This window comes from Lycium barbarum, chromosome 10, assembly GCF_019175385.1.
Source record: "Lycium barbarum isolate Lr01 chromosome 10, ASM1917538v2, whole genome shotgun sequence".
Taxonomy (NCBI): domain Eukaryota; kingdom Viridiplantae; phylum Streptophyta; class Magnoliopsida; order Solanales; family Solanaceae; genus Lycium; species Lycium barbarum.
The window spans coordinates 103,924,519-103,933,200 of NC_083346.1; the positions used below are offsets into that span (position 1 = coordinate 103,924,519).

Here is an 8,682-nt window from a genome sequence, read left to right on the forward strand (position 1 = left end):
TTTAAGACCTAATTATTAATATTAACTACTCCTTTATTTTAATTATATTTAGTAGCTAATTAACTTTTCTAAATTACAAATGGTAGCTATATCAAAAAATACATACCCAAACACATATATCTTTCTTTTTTCCCAATCACTACCCATTTCAGATTTTTCATTTCTCAAAATCCTAAAAAATTTCTCTCCCCTTCTCTCAACCACCACCACCATGGTCGCACCGCCCCCCTCTCTCTTCTCCCTCTCCCTCTGTGCTCACCCCTCTCTCTCTCCGCCGCCTCTCTCTCTCTTCTCCGTCTCCCTTTGTGCTCACCCCTCTCTCTCTCTTTTCACTCTATCCGGTGAGGCGATGGCGCAAATCTGGCCGTGTGCATTGTTGGTGGTGGCGGTGATGGACTGATTTTGAGATGGCGGCGGAGAAGATGACGTAGAGTTGGAGAGATTAGGGTTTTGTTGGTGATGGAAAGATTAGGGTTTTTTGGTGGTGGTGGTGTCTCAGATTAGGATTTTGGTGGTGTTGGAGAGATTAGGGTTTTTTGGTGGTAGTAGTGTCTCAGATCTGGCCATGTGTATTTGTTAAAAGCCAAATACAAATACATTCAAAAATCTATATCTCACAAATACACTGTTTTTTTAATGTATTTGTCTTTGTATTTTTTGAGTGCATTTTTTAGTGTATTTTGTTAATAACCAAACACATTATTTTTTTTAATGTATTTGTCATGTATTTGAATTTTTTGGTCTTGTATCTGAATGTATATGTTGAAATCCATTCAAATACATGAAAATTTGAATATATTTGGCTTCATAGTAGTTGAAATGTACACAATGTATTTGAAATACATCAAAAAAAGCCACTGAAATACTTTAAAAACAAAAAAAAAATCAGTAAAATACATTAAAAAAATCACTGAAATACATAAAAAAAAAAGACACGGAAAAACATTATGGCAAAAAAAAAAAATCACTGAAATACATCAAAAAACAAATCACTAAAATACATCAAAAAAATATATATTAATATCTAATTTAATAGCTCCACCGTTAAAGGCTAAAATTAAGGATCATGTTTTTTTTTTTTACCTTGTTCTCATGTATTTGTTGGCAACAAATACACGCGAAAACATACACTATTTTGCCAAAATGTAGCTACAAATGGTAATATTTAAAAGGATAGCTACAAATGATAGGAAGCTAAAATAAGGTAGTCATTTGAGTAAGTTTGCCATTTTTTTATTTGGCCCATGGGCCGGCCCAACCCATCATCACTCAAGCCCATGGGCCAGCAGGCTTACTCAAGGACTAAAAAGCCTCGTTCTTAAATGGGCTTCAAAAATCTAAGCCCAATCCCATCAGATTACAAGTTGGGCTGGGTCGGCCCAACAAGCCTGGCCCATGACGGCTTCATCTCTAATTAGTTGGTGTCTCCGGTTTAATTGTTTCCTACATCTACGACAGATGCGTTTGTATTTGTGAAAGTGACATTTATTCATTTTTTTTAGCAGAACTATTCGTTCTTTTGTTTCTTGATGGTGTTATGATGAACTAAGACAATTCTATGCACCTTGACTAATTGTGAATTTATAAGCTACCATATACAACAGCATCCATGACACTCGTACAACCAAACGATACAAATACTCAAGTCAGATGGGTCAAATGCTAAAGTTCTTCAAGAATCAAGTACCAGCAGCAAGAGCAATAACCACAATCGATTAAGAATGGCCATAGTAGATTTTCACCGTTCCTCTGCCAAATTTTAACATACAGTATGTCAAAATAAAGTCGGCAATGCCCAAACAGTGGGTGCGAAGTTCACCATACTCCACGACAAGAAAACCGGAAATGTCACTACCCTGAAGTGGAAGAAGATGCATATGGCAAAAATACAGTGGACATACCCCATTTTTGCATGGATCAGAACAATCGATGAGAACATCTCAACATGAAAAATATAGGTATTAAATACATGGATTGAGTCATTAAATCATATATATGTTATTTAGTATTCCTCTTCAGGATCCAAACAAAGGCAGTAAGCAACCAAGCCAACAACTGGAACATATCTGAGATATCTCACTATGCCAACCTTATCTTCCTGTATGTTTTGCAAGTTGTCTCCTATCAACCAAGGTTGGAATATAATGTAGAGACAAATATCCCATATGAATGCATACGCAAGTCTTTCAGAGGATAGATAGCTGCGCAAGAACTCCAATCTATCAGATATAGTCCCGAAATCACCATCTCCTCTCCCATAAATGGCCCAAAATGTCGATAGCAAACAGGCAGCTCCACCAACCAGTCCAACAATAGATGCACCACGAGTCATGATCGAAGCTAGTTGAGAGGTTTCTCTTGGAGGGTACTCTGAGTCGACCTTATTTAGCCGAATAGCCATGTATGGTATTAAAAATGCTGCATCAAATTCCAAAAAGTTCATTAATAATTCTCTTGAGTCGTAGGGCGACGCTGCACCGCGCAAGATGGAAGTATGTCGCGAGGGCTACATTTAGCAAAGCCGCATCATAGGCATACTACAAAGAACACCCATGACATAGGCCAAGGATTCAAGAGTTGCCCTACTCAGGCGTCGCACCGCTCGGGCGTACAGGCACCCGACCAGTGTCAAGCCAGAGGATTGGACTGTGCGCGCACCCGCGACGCTCAGCTCCTGGCGAGGGACTGTCATGTCCATAGCCAACCCCAAGTGAGAGTGCAGGCGAAGACAGAACATATGAAACCTGCCACAGGGGCATTCTAGCAAAGCAAGGCCAAAGCCTTGACATCGTCTCAGCAGCACCGTTGAAGCTAAGCCTCCAAAGCCATGGACTTAAGATCATGCCATGAGTCCTGGGACTATCATTAGGCTGGCTCGTAGTCCGCCTGGACTACGGGCGCCGCACGGGCCATTAGTGTACCTCAGACACTATAAAGGAAGCGGCCCGTGACAGTTGGTCCAAAGTTTACTCACAAAAGGAAAGAGTTACATCTGAAGGGGACAGAAAATCAAAGCCGGCAAGGAGAAAATATCCAGTAATATTGGCCCCCCCAAAAAAAAAAAAAAAAAAATCAGTGTCAGAATATCTAGCTCTTGATTGATTAAGAGAAGTTTTAGAAAGTAAATGCAAATATTTAATAGCCATGCCATCTTAATCGCCTAAACTCCTAGTCACTGATAGCGTTTTCACTTTAGCTCCTGAGAAAATTTGATCAAAGCAATTCCAGTATAATCAGGAAATCATATTATATATATAACGCTTATCATCCTTTAATTTTTTGGTCAGATGGACACTTGTTCAGAGTTCCACTGGGATGGAGGACACTATTTTTATCCACAACCTTGCACAATCAAAAGTAAGTATTTGCAAAGTGCATACTGTTTGTGAGGAACATTTGGAAGCCCCATAGAAGATCTAGTGATCCTTTGAATCTGTCTCTCTTACGATCAGTGAACAGTAAAGGAGCAAACATGAAAGTCCAGCCAATTACAAAATTGAACAGTCCTTCAGACATCTGGAATAAAAAATCAGAGCGGAATGTTAAAAATGAGATCATGCCAATGAATAAATTTGTACTTTACAAAGTACTTACTGGATGAAGCACCGGTGCCTCCATCAAGTGGACACCCCCTACTCTGCCAAAGAGTTCATTGTGTAAAGTTCAATGTCAAATTTATGGTAAAAGACAGAAGGGAAACTGAAATGAACCCTCTGAACTGCAATGTTCATATCAGTAACTGCTTCATCTGGAAATTTTATGCATCTAAAACAAGCAGATCAAGTTACACGCAGTGGAAAATCATCGACTCAACAATGCCAGTGTACGGAAAGGTTCTGTTTAAATGCTATAACAAGAGAAGATGACCTTAAAGTCATATGTTTCTTAACTAGAAAAAGAGTGGTAAGTATATTTAACATTTTGAATGACATAAGTAACCAAATTCAAAAGATGTGAAAGATGAAATACAACACCCAACTAACTCAGCTTTTGAAAGATCAAACAATGGCGGAGGGCCAAGACACATGTCATTGTTTGACAGTTGATATTTCTGGTTAGGGTATGTTTCAATATTGAGAAATATAGATGATAAAAATAGGTAATTAATGATAAACCAAAGGAAAGCTGAACAGTTAGAAAAGAAACCAGAGTTGAGAATTCACCAGCAAATATAGAGCAAACAATAAATGCTCATGAAAGAAGCCGACTTACTGTGAGTGCCAATTATGGCACCCGTTGCTAAAAGAAAAAGCAACGAACTTAGCATCCATTGACCAGAAAGGATGCAGGGTAACTACTAAAACTCTTGCGTAAGACAAATCTGGTATAGCTAATAAGAAATCAACATACCAGCATTCAAAAGAGGCAGGATGAAGAAGAAATTGAGGGAAAGACCAACTAGATCATTGACTGTTTCTGAATTAATTGCCCACACAGGGTCCCCCTGCATCATATATAAAAATATTTTCAAGTAAATATGAAGTTGAAATTTCAGAGTTGTTGGTTGTGGAAATGTATAAGCAAATGAAGTTTATGAACAACACATATTCATGTCTCGCTTTCCATGAGCAGCAAAGGGGGAGAGGTGGAGGAACCAAATTCACAAGTCTTACACGCATCTATCACCAATTATAACGGCGAAAGACAACTATTTCATAGGAAAAATGCAAATTCTTCAGAAAACGGAGTAACAAAAGACATGCAATCACAATGGGCTAAAACAAATTTCTAAGATTCTACAGCAGTATTTGGACCTTTAAACGTATGTTGCATTTACTTTTTTAGCTTTCTTTTTTTTTTTTTCCCCATGCCATGAAGAAAATCTGAATCTTCACACAATTCTGAAGTTTGAGTATAGGAGTATCAGAGAAATGCAGGCACAATAACATCGCCACGATAATCGGTCACCACATTATGGTGTAAAAGGTTTTCAGCATATTCGAGGATTTGCTTGTAAATCGAGTGTCTTTCTTGCTTGGTTTTCCTTTACAATACTTTCTGGCTAAAGGTAAAGTTAATTTCGAAGTATCTAAGACTAACAGATATAAGCCGTGGAATGCACAAACTTGACACTAGTGAGGAGTGAAAAGTAGCCTCATATCAAATATACAGATATGCCAACATTCTAAAAGCATATGTTCAACCATGCATTTCCCTTAGAAAGACAAATTTAAGTAGTATTGTAAGAAATGAGCCCAAAACAGCGTAATGAATATAGAGGATTCGTATAGCAGAACCAATTACTTTGGGGTTGAGACATAATTAATTGATTGATTGACATGTTCAAACCTGAGATTGGAGTTGTCTGCCCCATTTAAGTGTTAAGATCCAATCCTAGAAAAAGGACTCTGCTTGCCGAACTTCCTTCCTCACTATTTGAAAGCCCACCCTCACTCAAAAGAAATATTAAAAGAAAGATGTCCAAGCACCCTTGTGACCTAACAGGCTATGAAGTTGGAAAGAAAATTATAGGATACCTCCTAGCAGATTATGAAAAATGTTTTAGTGACTTCTTTCATCTGTATAAGTTTTGGCAGACAAAGCTACCTGATACCTGATAGGAGGATGTGAGACCCAGTGGTATACTTGAGGTGTATGTATCAAACCAAATTTTAACTCATTGAGCATGATATGCTAATAACAGCGAAGTTGACACAAGAAAATGGATGGTAATGAGCGACTAAGAAACAAACAAATGCTGCCTTTTTATACCCCAACGACACAATTTCACCATAGCATAGGCCAAATTAGCTTCAGAGTGGTAAAAACACCGATAAAAGAAGAAAGAACGATTATAAATAACCAACAGATGTTACAGAGGATCTACAAATGGAAAATGCTTATTTGTATGCTCCTGCAATAACCTCGATTAAAATGCACAATCATACATCAATGAGAAGCATATCATTACTCATTAGTAGTCCAAAGATAAAAAAAAAAAAAAAAAACAGTTTACATTTGTATGAATCCCTCAATTCTAACATAAAACTTACATATTTGAAAACTACCTAAAACGACTTGAAGTTACAGTTGTTATAACTAAAACTATTTCCGAAGTATTTGTAAACCATAAATATAAATAAATAAACATTGACTTCCAATGAGTAATAAGCTACTCCCTCCGTTCCAAAATACTTGTCAAGTTTCCCTTCTCAAGAGTCAAACTACATAAAAACTTTCACAACGTTTTAAGATGTACCTTTTCACAATACTGATATGAGAAAAAATGTAACTTGTACTCCCTCCGTCCCAATTTATGGCGATGGAATTTGTTTGGACACGGAGTTTAAGAAATAAAGAAAAAAAATTTAAACTTATGATCTAAAATAAGCTATAGATTAAATGGTCATTTTAAAGAATGGTTACTAAATATAGGAAGGTGCCGTTCTATCGTCACATAAATTGGGACGAAGTTGAGTACTCCCTCTGTCCCAATTTATGTGACACTTTTCGTTTTCGGAGATTATTTTGACCAATATTTTAAGATGTATTTTTTCACCAAATTGATATGAGAAAAGTTGCAAATTATAGTAAGTTTTCAAATATATAAATTTTAATCTTAAAATATTAATTTAATCTAATCTACTTTAGCTTCAAAGTTTAGTAAAATTGACTCGCGAAAAACGAAAAGTGACACATAAATTGAAACGGATGGGGTAGTATTTTTTGTAACTAAATTTTAATTTTAAAGATTTGAATAAATTTATCTTATCGAATTTAACTAGGAAGATTAGTGACTCTAGAAAAGTTAAACATAACAAGTATTTTGGAGAGGAGGGAGTAGTGTAATGAAAGAGAGGAAGTACGTACAGGTGCATAGGGAAGTAAAAAGAGCCACAACACATAAACACCCTCAGCAGTCCACAATATAGCCTGTGTTAATTTCCTCAACTTATCATCCCTTTCAATAATTGAATCTACCTCTCGTCCACCAGCTCTAGTGGTTAAGACACGTCTCCAATGTTTTCCTAATTGCAGATTCTTCTTGGACATGAATTTCGCATTTTGGCCAAATGGGAAATTATTTTGTCTGCTATGGATGATAGATTGATGTGTGTAGTTGTTGAAAGAGTTGGTGCATAACAGACTTGCCGCCTGCATTTCCGAAGTTGGCTTCTAACCCAGTTAGTTCAATACTTTCCGTGATAAGAGGATGCTGAGGTGGGCCGCAGGCTACGTGGCACGTTGTTTCCCCTTCTTTATAGTTGGTCGTAAAAGCTCTTCCCTTTTTCAGTTTGAGAGCTGATCTGACCAAACTTATAAAAACTGAATATTTTGACTAGTACTGCAACAACAAACAACAACATCAACCCAGTCTAAATTTAACAACGTGGGGTCTGAGGAGGGGTAGAGTGTACACAGACCTTACTTCTATCAAGGTAAGACGGCTATTTTTAAAAGACCCTCGGCTTTAATTTTGACTAGTACTCCCTCTTTCCTAATTTATACAGTATTAACTACATAAACTTTGACCAACATACTTATTTTTGACCAACATACTTATTTTCACCAAATTATAGCACTCTTCATATAATTATCAAATTTGATGAGGGGTATATTTAAACTAAAATTATAATGAAAGGAATATATTTGGACAAGAAGTATAACGATGAGTATATTTAAACCACTTCTAATAGTACAGGAGTATTTGGCCCTTTTCCAATTGTAATTTAAAAATGGGAAAACTACATATGTATATATATGCTAAGGAGAAATATTTACGAAACGTGACGATAGTTTTCCTTATTTACAAAACATAACGATATATTACGAAACATACGGATTTTCATATTTTATTTTTATTTTTTTCCAGAAAATATATATTATTTTTAAAAAAATAAAAAAAAAAATAATTTTTATATTTAAAAAAAAAATATATATATATATATATTTTTTTTTCTCAAAGGCTTAAAAAATTACCTCAAATTTTTGTGTATAAAAGCTGCATAAAAAATGTATATGTATGAGCGAAATTTTTAATATAATTTTCATACACAAAATTGTGAGCAAACACTTAAGCCTTGAATATTGTATGAAGTTGTTACAATGTTGTTGTAGTTGTATTAATTTTACAGAAACTTAATATGAACATTATATATGAAAAATGTGAATGAAATTTTAACTCTTGAGCGAGATATACACATTTCATACCATTCTCATGCATAAAATTTTGAGTGTAGTGTTTTAAACCTTGATCGAGATATACACACGTCATACATAAAATTTGAGCGAACTTTTTGAGCCTTGAGTAAGATATACACATTTTATACACAAAAATTTGAGCGATTATTTTAAGTCTTGAATGTTGTATCAAAGTTGTATACAATGTTGTTGTAGTTGTATTAATTTTACAGAAATCTAACATGAATTTTATACACAAAAATGTGAGTGAAATTTTAAGAATTGAGCGAGATACAAATTTCATACTTTTTTATACACACAATTTTGAGCGGATTTTTAAATCCTTGAATAAGATATACACATTTCATACATTTTTCTTACCGTTTTCATACACTAAATTTTGAGCGAACTTTTCAAGCCTTGAGCGAGATATACACATTTCATACAACTTTCATATATAAAATTTTGAGCGAAAAAAGAAATAAAAAATAAAAAAATATTAAAAAAAAACATTTTTTTAACTAACAAAATATTTAAAAAAATATTTTTTTAAAAAAAATA

The 8,682-nt window shown here is 35.1% G+C and overlaps 1 protein-coding gene across 1 annotated transcript; it reads right to left on the bottom strand.

Annotated features, from left to right (window-relative positions):
* Window positions 1-1,932: 1,932 nt before the first annotated feature.
* Window positions 1,933-7,243, bottom strand: LOC132614942 (uncharacterized). The gene is made up of 5 exons (XM_060329489.1): window positions 6,811-7,243; window positions 4,351-4,444; window positions 3,595-3,632; window positions 3,381-3,516; window positions 1,933-2,418 (listed from the first exon to the last, which is right to left on the bottom strand). Exons 1-5 carry the CDS (start codon window positions 7,099-7,101, stop codon window positions 2,003-2,005), a joined length of 975 nt encoding a protein of 324 aa, XP_060185472.1. The 5' UTR covers window positions 7,102-7,243; the 3' UTR covers window positions 1,933-2,002.
* Between the last annotated feature and the right edge of the window lie 1,439 nt (window positions 7,244-8,682).